The sequence below is a fragment of the Dendropsophus ebraccatus genome, chromosome 10 (assembly GCF_027789765.1).
Source record: "Dendropsophus ebraccatus isolate aDenEbr1 chromosome 10, aDenEbr1.pat, whole genome shotgun sequence".
In the NCBI taxonomy this organism is placed as follows: domain Eukaryota; kingdom Metazoa; phylum Chordata; class Amphibia; order Anura; family Hylidae; genus Dendropsophus; species Dendropsophus ebraccatus.
The window spans coordinates 95,479,768-95,498,930 of record NC_091463.1 but is presented as its reverse complement, the minus strand read 5'-3'; the positions used below and the strand labels follow the sequence as shown (position 1 = coordinate 95,498,930).

Sequence of the window (19,163 nt, the reverse complement as noted above, 5' to 3'; positions counted from 1 at the left end):
GGTCTTTAGGCAAAAAAGTTACCCCTGGACCACAGCTCCAACACGGTAAGGGAGGCGGAATTCTGAGCGGTGTCCGCAGAGGGGATTCTGCTCGGAATTTTGCCTCTTTTCCTCAGTGTGATCGCACGCTAAGGCTTGCAGATTTCACTATACCTGATTGCAGATGATTCCTCTGTAGTCCGACACTGACTGACAGCTGAGAAAGCAGGAGGCCGGGCAGCAGAGATTATTCATGAAGAAGAGGCAGGAGGAAGGAATGGTGAGGTGTGCCAGAGTGCAGCACAAACACTGAGCCACAACTCTCCCTTGACTCTTTATTATAGTAGGAGACGTGAGATTGTGCAGAATCCACTCTATGGATAAATTACTAAAAGACACCATGCTCACTAGGGAACTGGTACTCCTCAGTTATAAAATAATTTCAATGTTTTACTTATATTCCATTAAAACACCAACAAGTTTCGAACCTCAACTAAGTTCTTAGTCATGGTTTCTCTCTGGATGCATCCAGTCGGCAGTTTATGTAAATGGCATTCTATGATATTTAAATGACATCCAGTGCAGCATCATTAGAGGATATATGATGTGGGTGCTGCACTCTGCAGGTGTCCAATCTGTCTGCATGCTGTTCTTCTTGTGGCTTGAAAAAAAAGGTCCTCTGTACCTTTAAACGCGTTGCCTATGAAGTAATAAAGCTATTCATATCTACTACGACCTCTATCATCACTCTTTGGTGGGCCTACAAGTCTCCAGTATATTGGGAGTGGCGCTCTACATAGGAGCTCGACTGGCTCTCTGTCTCCTGGTGGATCCACGTAGAGCAGGTTGCACCGAGTGACTACATTATTCTGCTACTGTAGATGTTGTGCTTTTAGCGCAACATCATCAGGCAAGGGAATTCCTCACCACTACTACCACTACTACTGATTCACCCTATGGTGCGCCTGTCATTTTCCCTATAGCTCTTTGCATTTACATAAGCAGAGACATCAAGTGCAGTGACTGGAATAACACAAAGAAACAACAGGACCCCAGTATCCCAGGACCTTCATGTGATACATTGGGTCATATATAGGTGCACATAGGACCCCAGTAGCAACAAATGTTCTTGAGGAATTATTAGCAGTACCATTACCCCTACCAGTATTAGAGATAATTGAATCAATGCTAAGCGGTAATACTTTATGCATCACAATTTCCACGCACTACATTTGTATGTCTTAGCAATGACAGCAGGGACTCCTATCATTGACAAGTGTCCCTGCTCTTGTACATACTTTGTGAGGGCAATCACTGGGGAATTAGGGAATTTTCAAATTAGGATCAGAATCCCAAACTAATCTGACAACTGAGAAGATCAGTTGTTCAGCTGTAAAACAAAGCTGAACTTACCAGAAATCCAGGTCCAGTCTTCTATTGGCAGCTTTTTAGATTTACGCTGGTTGAAAAAAAAACAGACTAAACACAGGAATTCCGGCCATTACAGAGAGTCACGGCCCAATGTGTCCCTCAGTCACGTGACTGCTTTCTCTGTGAGTGCCGTATGCCAAGATAGCCTATGTGGTGTTGTGGCAGCTCTGTGGGTGTAGGGTCACTTGGGAACTTGTCACGGTAGCCTGGAGTGGTGTTGGGACCCACCCCTAGACAAACGGAAGACGTGCTACTGGGTTTTGATAGCCCGAATGTTACCTGGTGTGTAAAATGACAGGCCAGAGTCTGATAGCTTAAACAGGATAACGTCCATTTACTTAAAGTCTTCAGTGCAATACAATAATAACACTTTGAGAACTGCAGGTGCAGGCAAGAGGTAGTAGTAGTAGAAGTAGACTAAATAAGAGTGGAGTGGAGTAGAAGAGCATCTTGAGGTCCCTGTCCAATGTAGCTGTGTACTCTGCCGGGATAGCATAGTAGAGGAGAAAAGAAGATACTCGTACTCACGTATACATCCCTCTGATATAATCCCCTTATCCTCTATAGTGTTAGGATTCCCGTCATGCTAGGGTAGTACAAGGTCCCAGGTCCCTGCGCTGGGTTGAGCAGAATTTCCACGGCTTCCCAGAATAGTCGTGCGTTACAGGAGGATACGTAGTCGTTAACTGCAGCTTTGTCCTACATTGGTCAGTACCTAGCCTCAGGTATACTGCCCTGTGTAGAGGACAAGGTGATCCACAGAGGGCTTCCTTCCTCCTGAGGGGTCTAGCACTGCATGTTAGCTGAAGTTACTTGCAAGAAAATTTAAGTCTCTTGGTCCCTGACAAGGGTCCTGGCCTGAGCCAGGCCCTGGCTTCACTGCAGCAGAAATTGTCTCTCTGTGTTGCTCTCTCCAACACTCCTGACTAAAAAACTCCTCCCACCAGGAACTAACCTCCCTTTTATAGGGGCGAACTAAACTTACTTGTGATTGGTGGGGCTGCGTGGGGCAGAGAAAGGAGAGCTGATATAGGAGAAAGAAAGGAGAGAAAATACCACTGTAAGAACCTGAGTGAGTTACTTTACCTAGGTGCATAAGAGACTTAGTGGCACACCTGTTCTGGGACACTACATGAGCGCTCAGATGGCCTGGGAAACACAGGACTTCCTGTTTTCTGACTCAGAAATCAGGAAGTGCCGTATTTTCCATGATAAATGAATGTGAATTAAATAGTCCATCCACAAGCATCATGTAGTCATGGATTGGCTCCAGGAACAAGACAGGGAGTTTTCAATGCTAACCAGCTTTCACAGTCCCTAGATTTTAATTCTATAGACATCTCTCGGATGAGGCAGAAAGGGACATTCAGGATATGTCTCCATCTAATGTGCTGTAATAAAGTGGCCATTCACGGTATGTTCTCCTACAGATGTATATACAGTCCACGTGGTGCCTCCATGAGCAATGTCTATAGAGGGGAATAAGAAGTAATATGACTTGTTATAAAGTTTCTATAGACGCTGTAATACTGTATGGATCCGTATAGATCTATGACATCATGGTGGATATGAGAGCTGAGAATTACTTATCCCATATAAACGTCCCTTATAATACTGAATACTGTATCAAATAACATGTATCATATAGACTTTGGTTTTCCTCGATATCCCAGATTTCTGATTTCTTATTGCACTGTAGGTTCTTCAGTTTCTCAAATTTTTTCATCTGGAATAACAAAGAGATTGTGTGAGATTATAAATATGGCGGCGTTCTTTCAGAACCTGAGCCGCACCTGTCCATGGGTTGTGTCTGTGACTTTCGTTTTCAGGTGTCTGGGTCTGAGCTGTGATACGTCCCCCACACATAGCACATGGACAGGAACAGCACCGTGTCTGTAGGAAAGAGCCACGGAGGAGATTTATCTCCTTACAGTAATATTCTCGCTGTTGCCCATAGCAACCCATCACAGCTCCCATAGCAACCAATCACAGCTCCCATAGCAACCAATCACAGCTCAGCTTTCACTTTACCAGAGCAATATGAAAAATTAAAGCTGAGCTGTGATTGGTAGATATGGAAGCTCTGATTGGTTGCTATGGGCAACCATGAGAGGTTTACTGAGACAGCATAGCTCTTCAGTTTCACATTATTCCCCTGTTCGCCATCTTTGAATGGGAACCTTAATCGATTACATTGATAAAACTCGACCCGATCTCGGGTGATAATGTTGCTCAGCTGGTTATACTGCGTCAGAGCAGCCGATGATGGAAGTTGTATATGGGTTGTGTATGGGTTGTAGAGGAAACGTCACACGTTCAGTAAATTCCATTTGAATATTTACCCCATGATGGCGGTGCATCCAGTTATTACAGGGGGCAGATATTCCTCAGTACCACCACATCCGTTTTAATTATGTCTTTACCTCAAATGACTATGCTAAAATAAAATACTTATATGGGATGTGTTGTAGGTCTTCGTATGATGGCCCCTCAACAGCTTTGCTCTCTGTGAGGGTCGATCCGTGTGATCGGTGCTCATTTACAGAGCTTTTTGGTTACACCAAAGATGCAACCAGCTGTCCATTGGTTACTGCTGGCCCCATTACATGGGCCGATTGTTAGGAGCGATTGTTCCTGTGAATGTTCAGTCACCCATTAGTCGACCCTAAGCCGGGAAAATGTGGTTCTGAGATATTGAGATAGTTACTTACACTCAGGATGGGACTGGTTTATCGGGGACTCGAGACTGTTCCAAGTCTGTGAAAACATGAAAAAGTTGTGTGTATATATATATATATATTTATATATAGTGAATGTCACTAGAGCTATAGAGCACATAGCAGGATACTCACCGCTGGTCGCTGTGCGATTCTTCATTTCTGAAACAAGCAGAAAAAATGGAATTAGAAATAAAACCCTTCTCTACCAGTGGATTCTAGGAGGCCAATACCATAAATGTATACGTTTTTAATTTTTTGATGGGATATTGATGCAGTATGGGTCTATACTGTTCCCTGTGCACCTATGTATATAAGAACTCTGAGGTATTAAAGGTGAATGTACCACTTTGTGTAATATATATAACCTGGTCGGTGCCGGCGAGTAGATCCCAGTGGCACATCCATTCTAACTGCCAACCAGTTCTTCACCATCTGCACCAGTTTCTTGATATGCAGTTAAGGCCGCTTGGTGCACTGGAGGCGGGCACAGTGCTCTCACTTCACCAATATCTCCTCCCCTGGGTGACATGTTTCTTTCAAAATCAAGTCTGGCTGCGTCAACAAGGGGAGGGGATATTATTGTTATGTCCCACTAGGGATGTTACTGTTGTTCACACCCATTGCAAAAGTCTGTACTTTTTGTGGTCTTATTGCAGCCAAAGTAGTATTAAGAAATGACCACTATATGTCGCTATATTGTGTATTGAAGTATGGAAGCTGCACAGCTGAAGTGTCTCAAAGGGTTATTGTGTGTATGTATACCAGAATCTGTGAACCAGTAGGATCTTTACTTTCTTCTGTCCTATCACCTCTTCTCTCTCTGCTCTTCTGTTGAACTCTTTCCACCCAACCACAGCGCACCTTACACGCTGGATAGGAAGGGTGTTGCCTGAGAGACAGGAAGAGGAGTAGTCTTAGTAAGTGCCCCGCGTGGGTAGGACGCAGGACAATGCTCTTTTACAAACTTCTCCCTCAGTCACTATACCCTGCATGATGCAATGCTAAGCCCTTCAGGAGAGGACTAGCCAACAGATCATCTCAACTTACGCCGTGGACTAGGAGAAACAACACAGGACAGTGCAGGACAGTATCCACTAAAGAGCCAAGGAGCTAGGAACTGATGCGGGTGGAGCAAAGTTACTGTAAAAGTCTATGAACTTCATCTTGCAGAGCGAGTGTCAACCAGGGAACCCTCAGCACTTTGCTCATCCCAGGTAACAAGGTCTGAGGCCTGTGTCACCCATTAATACAGTTCAGCCAAAGCTAGTGGCCATAAGGTGGTGTAAAGACTATAGAAAGGTCAATACACAGGCACAGGTTGTCTTACTATTCTTCTTCTACAAGTATTCTTCTATACACTCCAACATCCCAGCAGAGCACATTACTACTTGGTTTGAGACTCTCACGGCATCCTTCTCTCTACTACGCTACCTCAGTACAACTCTACTAAGTCCTACTCAGCACTTATCACGCAGATCAGGTGGTTTTATGTCTAAGTATTTATTGGAACTCTATCAAGTGTATATTCAAGGTTATCTGGATCACCTGTTGCACATATGCCAATAGTAAATCAAGTCAACGTTATCCACGGAGTCTGTGATTATTCACTACCACCTACACAGCATAAACACCGCAACCTTGGGGCATCTCCCCTTTCTGTGGGTGGCGGGTCCTACTATCCAGGAGGGTCATTACACCGCTCTGGCCATCTGTGACTACATCATCCGTGACCATGCTTTCCCAAGGCACCCGGTAGCAACCTGGCAGGGCACTGACCACAGGTGGCTGGTTGTGGAGCATGCAGCCAATAAGGAAGAAGACTTCCGGGTCAGGTGACATCCCGCACATGGAGACGCTGCCCAGGCCTGACGGTACGTGGGAAGGGGCCAGGGGACCGGGGGCCAGTGCATCCCAGGGTGGCTGCAGTCATTTTAGTCAAAGTTGGCTTAACTAAAACGACAAGGAAGATTTTGGGACCTGAAAATCTGCTGTCTGAGGCAATCTTCATTCCGCCTCATGGCAGAAGCGGACCTGCAAATAAGTTATAGCTCTCTGAAGATGGAGAAGAAAAAGTTCAAACGCTGGGGCAGGAAAGGATCACCACTAGGTGGAGCTTATGAGTTTAGTGCGTACTGAATATGCATTGAAAGATTCACTGAGATGAGAAATACATAGCTGCTTTCTTCCACAAACGGCACCACTCTTATCCTCAGTTTGTGCGTGGTATTGCAGCTCAGCACCATTGAAGTGAATGGAGCTGGGTTGTAATACACATCCACGCACAAAGAAATGATCTATTTTTTTTTTTTTTAATCCTGAACACCTCCTTTATACTCAGACATTAAGTATATGCATAAAGCTCCCCCTACTGGTGGCTGTGGGAGGCCATTTTACTATGTAACTCTTTATTCCTGACACTTACTTATATATACAATGACTCCAGCAATGATGATTGTGAGAACAAGAATGACGAAGACCACCGCACTGAGGATCACAGTCACATAGGAGTCCTCCTTTTGCTCTGAATCTTCAAGGTGAAATGAGGAAATTGTGAGAATATGATAACACTGAGAGATTCATATATTTATTATACACATGCAAATAACATAAAAAGTGACACATAACAATACAATATTCCTACAAAGTTACATAATAAATGTAGAAAAGATTTGTGTTTGTCAGCGAAACACTCATATATAGTTGAATCTCCCAGCCCAAATGTGTTGGAGCTGTGGTATAGGGGTAAATTAACTGTCTAGAGACCAGTAACAGTTTATTTCCTGGGAACATTATTGTATCATTTTTTAAAATGCAAAAAAATTCCCAATCAGGGCCAAATTATTCTTTTTTCTTCTTCTCATCATTGTATAAAAAAACTGAATTTTAAATCTTATTTTGACCTGAATAGGAATTCTTTGCAATTTTAAAAATAATACAATACTGAGAAAAAAAATATATAAAATATATATATTTCATTTCCATCAGGGGAATCAAACCTATTGAAAACTGTTATGGGTCTCTAGATGGGTGATTTACCCCTAGACCACAGCACCAACACAGCTAGGACAGGAGATTCAACTATATCTGAGTGTTTCTTTCAGACATAACCTGCCTACAGAGGACTGATCTGCAATCAGAGACACTGGCTAACAGCTGAGTGAGCAGGAGGCTGGGCAGCAGAGATTATTCATGAAGAAGAGGGAGGGGGAAGCAGTAATGAGATGTGCCAGAGTGCGGCACAAATGCTGAGCCACAACTCCTCTTTGACTCTTCAGTACATTACAAAACCTGAGATTTTGCACTAGGGAACAGCCAGCTAAAGCACACTATCAGCAACTTAGATAGGGCCCGGGAGATGACAGATTCCCTATAACCATCACATCAATATTAATAATGAGGATATAGCAGGAAATAATAATATTGTTGTCAATGCCAACCAATCAGAGCTAAGATTTCATTTTAGAGTTGTTTAAGATTTAAAATTTGAGCTCTGATCGGATGCTATGGACAACAAAGAAAAATGTTAATGTTAGATGGTTTTTGATTATCCCCCTCCCCCATTGGAGAACATTTTTTGTATCCCAATGTAAATCAGACTCACCCCATCTTACAAGGATTGGCTCCTCCAGGCTGCTGTGATCCACATAACAGGAGTAGCTGTCGCCCTCTTTGGTGATCACTTCCGCAGTGACCCTGATCTGATAGGTGCCGTCAGGATTGGGGAGGGTGCGTGTGGTCTGATATGTGGGGACATCATCTACTTCATTCTTCATCCACTTCACATCCACAGCTCGGGGGTGGAATCCATACACCAGACAGTGAAGCTTTGTCACTTCTCCTGATTCCTGATGTGAGACTTTCACCTCGGGCTGAACTAAAAATGAAAAAACTATTAGTTTTTATAGAACATTCTATATTATACTATAAAAAATTTCTATCTATCTAATTTCTGAAATTCTGTTTTTAACAATTTGACGGCCGCCATCAGAGCTGCATATATATATAGATGGAATGGTGATGAGAGAGTTTCTGGACATGGAAGCACATCAGACCCCTGATGAACCAATGCTGAGGAAAACACGTAGGGCTGAGATATCTAAACAGAAAGTATTAGTGTTTAAACTTCGGGCAGAACTTTTGCCTTGTTGATGCCTGCAGCCGTATCACGTCACAGGTACTGCAGAGAGCTGGATGAAGGGTAATGAGGAGGGGCGGCGCGGTGGGAGAGGTGAACTGGTGCACTGAGTGCTGTAGCCCCAACCCCAGCATGCTGAACTACCTAATTAGCAGCTTAATAAAATAGAGGATTGCAGGCAAACTGTTGTGATCTGGGCTGCTCGCCTGGCTCCCGGCTCGGCCGAGGCTTGCGGCTCTGTTGCTGTGGGCGTGCCGGCAGCGTACTTAGCGGGCAGCCTGCTGAAGTTTTGTTTTGATTTAATTGTAGCTGCGGCTGGGGCTTCACCACCCCCAGTTGATCGGCATTAGGTGTTGTATTGCCATGATTGTGATTGACAGCTGACATGACCAATCAGCTGTCAGTATCTGGTTCCTGTTCACTATAAGTTCCAGCGCTTGGTATTCATTCATTGCCTGTGATAGAGCCTTGTGCCTTGACCTAGCGTTCTCCTGACTTTGTTATTGTGATTTTGACCTTTTGGATTTTGTACCCTGACTTTGCTTCCTGGATTCTGATTTTGTACCTTCGCTGCCCGTGTGTTGCTGACCTTGTATCCTGACCATTCTTTATTGTGTTTGTCTTGTCTTGTTTTGTGTTGCACTTATTTCAGTGTAAGGATTGTCGACCAGTTGTCCGCAGTAACCTTTAGTACTGTTTGTGGCAAGTAGGTAGGAACAGCTGGGGCGGGTGCCAGTCTAGGGCTGCACTCGTCTACGTGACCTTCCAGAACCCTACCTGACACAAACAACGCCAAGGATGAAGGTGAGAAAACTACCTTTATTCTCTGCATCCCGTGCGCTATAGGAACATAACAGCAGGTTTGATTCTTCTTATTTACTGATAGTTTGCCTTTATATACCCTGAAGTTTAGGTAAAACTGGACTGGTATGAGGAGGGGTCAGACAGACATCTAATACCAATGGTTGGTATCCAATGTCCAGCAATGGGGACCATAAGGGTATATTCACACGAACGGACTCGCAGCGAAATTCTTGCTGCGAGTCCGGCAGGTCCTGGCAGTTTCCACACACTATATACTCGCTGCGTTCGTGTGTTGCCCAGCCGCAGCCACTGATTGGCCGTACGGGAGAGCAGGACTCCGGACCCGTGCAGCGAGGAGAGGTAATGTATGCTTACAGCGGGGGAGCCGGGCGGGAGCAGAAGGGGTTAAGGGCGGTAGAATTACATACTGAACGACCGCAGCGAGTATATAGTGTGTGGGAACTGACAGGACCTGCCGGACTCGAGTCCGTTCGTGTGAATATACCCTTAAGGGGTTATCCAACATTAGAAAAAACTAATTAAATGTGTATGGACATCATAAGATAAAGAGGGCAGACTTGGTAGACATACTGGCCAGTGACGTCACCTTTTCTCTCCAGATCTTCTCTTCCGTACCCAAGGAATCTCTTCAGTTTCTTAACGCATTTATTCTCCAGGAAATTCTTGCTCATCTTCCCCCAACCACCATTCAGTCTGTTCCACCTCTGTGTAGTGATCTGAGCCTCGGCCATTGTGGGGATATATGTTGCTGTCATTACATCCAAGTACATGTAATCTCTCCCGTCATATCCGAACCGCTGATACCCTATGGTGCTGCCGTCTCCTCTGAGCTCACAGCCCTGCGCCAACTGCCCAATATGGAAGCCTGCACAGACGACGGGAACATGTTACATACAGTAGAACATATATCCATAGATTTAGCCATATTAGATGTAAAGTTCTGAAGGAAAACACTTTAATGGTGCGTTCACACCTACAGGATCTGCAGCTGATTTTCTGCAGCAGATTTCATTTAAATAACTGAACACAACATCAAATCTGCTGCAGATCCTGTAGGTGTGAACGCACCCTAAAAGGAAACTATCAGCAGGTTAGATGCAGGTATGTCTGTTACCTTCATTCTGACGTAAAAATGGCTCCTGGGACACTTCAGAGAAAAGGCCGCACCATTGGTTCCACAACTAAATCAATGTAACCCTGAGCTGTTACTGTATCTGGTATGAAGACTATGGGGATACGGCTACTGTACATGATTCCACAACACAACAACAGTATTGCACGGCTGTAGGAACTAATGGGTTACTGTTTTTCTGTACCACATGGATCTGTACACCAATGAGAGTTCTTTCTTCTTCTCTCCTATCATCTTTCTCTTTGCATCTTTCACACACACACTCCTCACCCACTCACAGCACATTTTACATATGCTGTAAGAAGGAAGTCACATGGGTAGAGGAAGTGTAGGGGACTTTTACTCTGTATTCTGTAGAGCATGGGTCTCAATCTCGCGGCCCTCCAGCTGTTGCCAAACTACAATTCCCATCATGCCTGGACAGCCAAAGCTAAAGCTTTGGCTGTCCCAGGCATGATGGGAATTGTAGTTTGGCAACAGCTGGAGGGCCGCGAGTTTGAGACCCATGCTGTAGAGGAAGGGTGCAGGCTAGAAAGGTCTTTACAGCAGTTAAATTGTGCCCTGCCTCCTGCCAGGTCCCCAGTTTGGTGCGTGGTCTAGACGTTGAGCAGAGCACATGTATATGCGAGACCTAGACACAGTTCTCCCTAAAGCAGCACTGTTACACACTATCCAGTGTTATGTCAATATTAGAGAGGACAAGTCAGGGATCATCCCAACCCACGCTGTGGACATCTCAACACAGTGCAGGACAGTATCCACAAGAAGTAAAAGAACTGATCCGGATAGAGCAAAGTTGCTAGAAGCCTAGGCACTCGCATCTCGCAGAGTGGGTGTAATCAGAGAACTCTGACCACTCTGCTCATCCCAGGTAACAAGGTCTGGGGCTTGTGTCACCCTCTAGGACACTGGTGGGCAATAGGTGGAGAGAAGACCAAGGAGTCAAAACACGGGCACAAGTATTCTCTCTACTTTCAAGTATTCTACTAATTCTACCTCCAAAGTACTGGCAGAGCACAGTATTACTTGGGTTGGGACTCTCTTGACATCCTCCTCTCTACTCTTCTGAACCTCTTCTACCTCTCAGCACGCAACCCAGCAAAACACCTATACCTTGGCCAGCCACACTGTTCCATCTAACCTGTTACCGGCCGTCTGTCACTGCACACCGGCAGGGCAGTTACCACAGTGATACTGTGAGCCGTCTGCATTGCCTAAACTTACTACCATGGCCTAAAACGTCTCCGGACATGTCTCCCATCGAGCACATCTTGGACATCATTGCTCAGCAATTACAAAGGGAGCTGCCAGCGGTGTATCTTGATGGATTTCTCCTACAACCATTAATAACCACCTACCAAGGTGTGTAAGTGAGTATGTGGTGCTTATACCTGCTACTGAATAAGTCAAGGTGTTTTCAATATTGTGCTTCCTCCTTTTCATCATTAGTGTATCATTTCCATAACTCCATGAAGTTTCCTTCTTGGTGTTGTAATCTTAATATAGGATGTTGAGGAGGGTATATATAGGATATTGAGGAGGGTATATAGGATATTGAGGAGGGTATATAAAATATTGTGCCTCTTACCTTCAGTATGGTTGAACTGGTTCATCACAAGCTTCAGTTCTTCTCTGCCGAAAGCCTCATCTCTTTTATTATCCAGGGTTTCCATCTTCCAGTACTCGGGTTTCTCCTTCTTCATCCATTCAGCCACAGGGAGGCGACTCCTATTATCGCTTCTGTACCGCTCCGTCTGCTGATCATCCACGTATCCAACTATGAAGAAGTCAGGCAGGCCGGGTTCTGGGACTGAGACCACCGTGTAGTAATAGTGCAGAGAGTGACTGTCTGAGAGACATACAGAGAGTGACTTATAATACAGACCATTATAACACAAGAGTACCTATAAATCAGAAATAAACTTGTTATTTTATGTTATTCATGTTATTTTATTCTCATACATGTCTGCTATGAATGGTTTCCATAGTCTTCCATTACATGGTGGTCCAGAGTGAGGTGGCCGGGCAGACATAGACAAGAGGAGGGGAAGGCTACATAATACATTATAGAGAGAATATGGAGTAGTTATGTAGCTTGGTCTCTATTCTCATACATGTCTGGTATTAATAATTTGCCTTGTCTTCTATTACAGTATATATACTACACTGCTTTTAGAGCGGAGTGGTGGTCGGTAACTTAGACAATGAGCTTAGAAACAGGGGGAGGAAAAAGCAGCATATCAGGAGAAAGAGACAAGTTTGCTAAATGAATGTATTTGTAAAAATATTTAACTTGATGCGTCCTACAAGTATAAGTATATTAGGTGAGATGGGAATCCTGCTATAAATCATTCTATACGGCCTCCCAGGCACCGGTTATCATACGTGACACAACAGGGAATACTAGGGCGTTTGCTTTCCAAAATGGATGTAAATTAATCTTTTTGCAGCTTGTGCAAACTAGTCAGTATGGGAAGAGGTAGTGTCCGAGCCAGATATATCAAACCAGGTAACACTGTAATTCTATCCACCAGGATTGATAGGGGAGAACCTTCCTCTTAAAGGGGTTGGCTATAGGGAATACATGAACATTCAGCCACACTGAACATTTATATGTATGGGGAGAACGGGAATGATCATTCTGCCACCAGTTATTGAAGGTGTATATGGATCTTAGGGAGGAGATCATCATCAGCGGAAAGGTTGGTAACATATTTAGGCGATGTGATCACCACCCCCCTAATATCAGGACGGGACCATATAAATCTCTATTCCTACAGATCATGGGGACTGAGAAGGAAGTTTCAGCTGAGGGGTGGAATACGGTGCTGTCAGCGAGCTCATAAATGGACCTGTAATTCCAGTAATACAGACATGTACTCACACGAAACTGAATCTTAACATTTCTCAGTGTCTGATCCTAGTGAAATCATGGGCGAGTTGGTGGTATTAGACCAATGGATAATATTGACTATTTTCTGATGTGATTAAGGGATTATCAGCCCAGACCATTTTGTCTGCATTAGCTATCTGGGCTTCATCATGTGATCAGCATTACCAGGCTTCATCATGTGATCAGTATTACCAGGCTTCATCATGTGATCAGCATTACCAGGCTTCATCGTGTGATCAGTATTACCAGGCTTCATCATGTGATCAGCATTATCAGGCTTCATCATGTGATCCGCATTACCAGGCTTCATCATGTGATCAGCATTACCAGGCTTCATCATGTGATCCGCATTACCAGGCTTCATCATGTGATCAGCATTACCAGGCTTCATCATGTGATCAGCATTACCAGGCTTCATCATGTGATCAGTATTACCAGGCTTCATCATGTGATCAGCATTATCAGGCTTCATCATGTGATCAGCATTAACAGGCCTCATCCTGTGATCAGCATTACCAGGCTTCATCATTTCATAAGGATTACTAGGTCTCATCATGTGATCAGTATTACCAGGCTTTATCATGTGATCAGCATTACCAGGTCTCATCATGTGATCAGTATTACCAGGCTTTATCATGTGATCAGCATTACCAGGCTTCATCATGTGACCAGTATTACCAGGCTTCATCATGTGATCAGCATTGATTTGCATCACCAGGCTTCATCATGTGATCAGCATTACCAGGCCTCATCATATGATCATTATTACCAGGCTTTATCATATGATCAGCATTACAAGGCTTTATCATGTGATCAGCATTACCAGTATTCATCATGTGATCAGTATAACCAGGTTTCATCATGTAATCTGCATTACCAGGCTTCATCATATGATCAGCATTACCAGGCTTTAGCATGTGATCAGCATTACCAGGCTTCCATCTTTAATTTAAAACACCTGTGATGAAGCCTGGTAATGCTGAATACCAAATGGACCAAATTTAGTGGATTGTCCCATACATAACAAAAGAGACTGAAAAATAGTATAACTATCGAATGCTGTGAACCTAACCCACTGGAAATCACATTAAAAAAACATACAAAACTATACAAGTGACAATACAAAAAATACACATATAGAGACACACCTATATATCAGCTCAGCCTGTGCAGGACTATACACCCAACCTATAGGCTCAATTATGTAGCTCAGTTTCTGTATACATAAACTATGATCAGCACACAGGAGCTATGATACATGATCCTCTAAGCAGCTAACACACGTACAGTAAACAATTTTTATATAATACAATAATATAATATAATAACCCCTCGCCAATCACTCACCAGACCGGACCCCAAGCAGGCACAGGATGAGCACAATGAGGAGGAACATATTCATGTGTACGAGGTGTCGGAGATCTCTGATTATGAACAGGCTTGGGCCGGAGCACTTAGCACGCCCTGCTTCCTCCAATTAAAAAAAAAATTATAATAATCTCCAGAGAATCAGCAGCTGCCAGGCAGAAGAAGAAAGTCTAAAAGAGGAAACTTTAGGATCTTTATTACTTTCTATATAAGGACAGCAATATATAAACTGTAAGTGCAGGAGTACCCCTTTAAAATTTATTTACACACTTGAAAAGCATTATAGTGAAAAAAAAAACTATTCCTTGTACGTCTTTATTAACAATTTTGCTTACTTTGGTTTCTACAGACCATGTGCTGTGTGAGCTGCCTCTCTCTATATACTTGTATCTATATCATTCTCTACTGCAGACTGCCTTGTACTTGCTGTCCTCTCTATCTACAGCCGGTGTGAGCTGTCCTCCCAGGATTCTCCGTCTCCTGTCTACTATCTGAACTGCGGTGCATCCTCCCCCCAGTTGTTAGAGTAACAAGTCTGTCTGACAGATTTACCCTTTTCTGATTAGCAGTTAAAATCGTAAGAAATTGGAATAAAGAGGATAAAGATAATGGTTTGAATTTGCATTTAGGAAACAATTTTAAAATTATTGCAGTGAAAAGGGTTAATCACCCCGACAGAGTAACTGGAGAGATATTTATAGAAACGCAAAGTTCAAAGGGGTACTCAACAACTTGAAGGTCCACTTACCGGGCTCTATTGTCAGGCGAAGGTCCGAGCTGAACATCAGTAGGAAACAGGTTTTGTTACTTTTCACAAACGTTCAACTATTTACATACAGAATTGATGCTTATTAACGGGAAAATTGGTGTTTTTTCTCTCTCACCAGCACTTTCATATTGGGTACAAAGGGGGTGAAAGCCCTAGTAGTATATAGCCCCCCCAGTTGCTCCCCCAGTAGTATATAGTCACCCTGTGCGCTCTCCCCCAGTAGTATATAGCCCCCCTGTGAGCTCTCCCCCAGTAGTATATAGTCCCCCTGTGTGCTCTCCCCCAGTAGTATATAGTCCCCGGTGAGCTACCCCCAGTAGTATATAGCCCCCTGTGAGCTCCCCCCAGTAGTATATAGCCCCCCTGTGTGCTCTCCCCCAGTAGTATATAGTCCCCCTGTGTGCTCTCCCCCAGTAGTATATAGTCCCCGGTGAGCTACCCCCAGTAGTATATAGCCCCCTGTGAGCTCCCCCCAGTAGTATATAGCCCCCCTGTGCACTCCCCCCAGTAGTATATAGCCCCCCTGTGCGCTCTCCCCTTATAGATGGCCCCCAGACAAAAAAAACAAACAAACCACAACTCACCTAGCACCTCGTTTCCCATTTACAAAGGGGGTGAAAGCCCTAGTATTATATAGCCCCCCCGTTTGCTCCCCCTGTAGTATATAGTCACCCTGTGCGCTCTCCCCCAGTAGTATATAGCCCCCCTGTGCGCTCTCCCCCAGTAGTATATAGCCCCCCTGTGCGCTCTCCCACAGTAGTATATAGCCCCCTGTGAGCTCTCCCCCAGTCGTATATAGTCCCCGGTGAGCTACCCCTAGTAGTATATAGCCCCCTGTGAGCTCCCCCCAGTAGTATATAGCCCCCCTGTGCACTCCCCCCAGTAGTATACAGCCCCCCAGTAGTATATAGCCCCCCTTTGCGCTCTCCCCTCACCTAGCACCTCGTTCCCCGCTGCGCCTGTCTTCTTCTTTTCTCCTGTCAGCTCGGCCCCCGGCTGATACGCGCTCTCTGGGGATGTCCCGGGGATTCCCCAGCAGAGCGCACATCAGTGACCTCTGCGATGCCCTGACCCGAGGGGGTCACTCCGCAGTGCGGATGGTAGTGCAGGCTGTAACCGGGGCAGCTGTGGGATATAGAGTGGTCAAGGTTAGGGCACGAGGGTGGCACAGCTGGAGACCGGTCTGCGGTACTATGCGGGCCACTGGGCATGCGATTCTTCGCTGTACCTAGTCGGGGCACCAGATATTGGACACCAATGCCAGGGTTCAGTAACAGCGGTGGTTACAATTTTATTGTAACTGAGGTAACTGGTAGCAACAGTCTCTTCCGGATGCAACCGGGTATATAGCAGACTTGTACAAGCAGAGCAAGGGTGGTGCTGCATAGGTTGAGAGTGAAACGTGCCGGATGATGGGAGTAGTAGTGATAGAGGAATAGAGAGGCTGGGTGGATTAGAGTACTTGCGGTGAATATCTTGAGTTGATGAGGAGATAGAGAACAGGAACGACACCCAGATGAGAGGATACTCCAGGCACTTGAGCTGATAACTGCAACAGCAACGCACCAGCCACTCTTCTAAAGGTGAAGAGGGCTGCAGGAACACATCCGTCCTTCCTGAGGTAGAGGACAGAACTGCCCAATAAGGGGAAGTCACATGGTAACCCCTGGCCAAAGCTCGACGGCCATTGGAGGAACCATGGTTACGGGGCACGGTCACGTGATCACCAGCCTCTGCATACCACTGTACATAGTTATACACACAGAAACATACATAGAATTGTACAGGATCCTGAAAGCCATAGGGGTGAAACAGCAAGTAGTTGCATAGAGTTACCAGGACAGGCAGGACCATTATAATAAAAGTAGACTTAAAGTGAGAAAGGGACAGCCTGTTCTGGGACACTGCACCTCAGTGTACGCCGCCGGCCTGTACTTCCGGGAAGTACAGGCCGGCGGCGTACACTGAGGTCACTGATGCGCGCTCTGCTGGGGAATCCCCGGGACATCCCCAGAGAGCGCGTATCAGCCGGGGGCCGGGCCGACACTGCCCCCAGCCCCACAGGCGTACTGAAATCTAAGGACAGTATGCCTATGGGGCGGGAGGCATTGCGGTGGGGAGCGGGACACATGGGGGCCGTCCTGGGACGGGGCGGTTGGGAGGTCCGACCAGGGGTCCGGACAGCTGGCCTCCGCGGTCCGGGTGCAGACCGCGGTCCACCAGTTGAGGACCCCTGCCCTATAACAATGCCTACTATAGCGGCCCCATAACAGTGTCTTCCACAATGTTCTCATGTGACATCCACAGTGGTGTATCCACAATGAGAAGTATATTCCTGCCGTGTGAGGTCACTCCTACACTGACAAAGGAAAAAGAGCATCTTGCTCAGCAGGGTCACCTGCAGTTGCTCAAAACTCCAGCTCATCTTCCCCTGGGACTTGAGGGCGTCTCTTATCCCGGTCTCATTGTTCTCCTTCTAGAACAAGGGTGGGGGACCTTTTGCCTAGGTCATCTTCTCTCTCCTCTAGTCTGTGCCTGTGTCCTCCTGCAGGTGGCGCGCAATAAAATGACGTCATCACGTGGCCCGCAGGAAAAAGACCATTCTTATAGTTATGTGATTCAGATACAGAAGAATATTGTCCACAAATAGCGCTGCCTCAGAAGCTCAATATAACAATTACGTGTTTCGGCGGTAACTTTCCCCCTTCATCAGATTAGCATCTGATGAAGTTGCATTCTGTAGGGTGCCCCCCCGATGTCCTGATCTCCGGAGCTAGTCATCCTGAACTCAACAGAGATAGTCTGGGATGAACTTTTTGGCATCCCCCCACCTACCCAACAGCCAGCACCTGGTGCCCCCCATAGCTCTGCCTCAGCTATACGCGAGAATTCTTCAAGTCAGTTGTAAAAGCATCACAGGTGGCAACCACAGGAAGAGGCTTAAAGACAAAGCCAAGAGAACGATCGCATGAAGTCAAACAAAGGCTGCGGGAAGATTCAGAAATATCTACAACTTTGCATTAGTTGTAGTGTTTTTGTCATCGCAGAATTCCTATTTTTTATTATTTGTTACTGTATAGGTTTCTCTATTTTTCTTTTATACCAGTGCTATAGAGAAGGACACATTGTAGACAGAACTAAGGTAATGGAATACCCTGAGGAATATGTACCACAACAGTGAGTATACAATAAAACCAAGAAGCAGTCAGCAATTTCAATTTATTAAAACTTTATTAAGAAAAAAAGTATAACAATGTATTACCAATCAGATTTGTGTAACAGATGCCAGAACTGTGTACATTACAATATATCTGGGTCATTGGACTGCTGGGTCCACCCCTCGATCTCCAGATCAGGGGCCCATGCACATTGTACATGCACATCACCACACTATGAATCCTCTATGGGAGCCACAGAAACATCTGAACTCTACTCGGCTGTTTCTATAGAGAATGAATAGCGCAGTCCTGCCCATGCGTCATTGCAATGGAAAACTCAGGTTCCTGATTTGGAGAAGACTGCAGGGGCCCCAGCATTCTATATCTTCTACAAAAACAATGTAATTTCTAAAATACTGTAGGATAATGTGTCTTTTGGACCCTGAGAAGGGGTCCTATTCCACGGGCCGAGGAGGGCCCGATCAACGATGTAAACGAGCATCGCCGCTCGTTTACTGGGCCTATTCCACGGCCCGATGATCATTGAGCGAGGGCTGCAAGGACATCGTTACCGGTGTCCTTGCAGCATTATACATTACCTGTCCAGGCTTCTTCTCCGCGCTGTCTTCATCCCCGGGTCCCGCACGCTCTATCTTCAGAATGGGAGGTCAGCTGACGAAGCGCTCAGCCAATCACAGGCCGGGACGGTCTGTCAGCTGACCGGCCATTTTGACGATAGAGCGTGCGGGACCC

At 45.4% G+C, this 19,163-nt stretch overlaps 2 protein-coding genes across 2 annotated transcripts in view; one reads left to right on the top strand and one right to left on the bottom strand.

The window, feature by feature from the left end:
- The window catches only part of LOC138802336 (class I histocompatibility antigen, F10 alpha chain-like), a 124,082-nt gene that overhangs the window by 30,949 nt on the left and 73,970 nt on the right, over nucleotides 1–19,163 (top strand). The window lies entirely within an intron of this gene.
- On the bottom strand, nucleotides 4,263–14,534 carry LOC138765852 (class I histocompatibility antigen, Non-RT1.A alpha-1 chain-like). Its single transcript, XM_069942955.1, has 7 exons — nucleotides 14,463–14,534; nucleotides 11,811–12,071; nucleotides 9,677–9,955; nucleotides 7,732–8,004; nucleotides 6,553–6,657; nucleotides 4,893–5,019; nucleotides 4,263–4,289 (listed from the first exon to the last, which is right to left on the bottom strand). Coding segments are annotated over exons 1-7 (1,101 nt in total). The 5' UTR covers nucleotides 14,518–14,534; the 3' UTR covers nucleotides 4,263–4,288.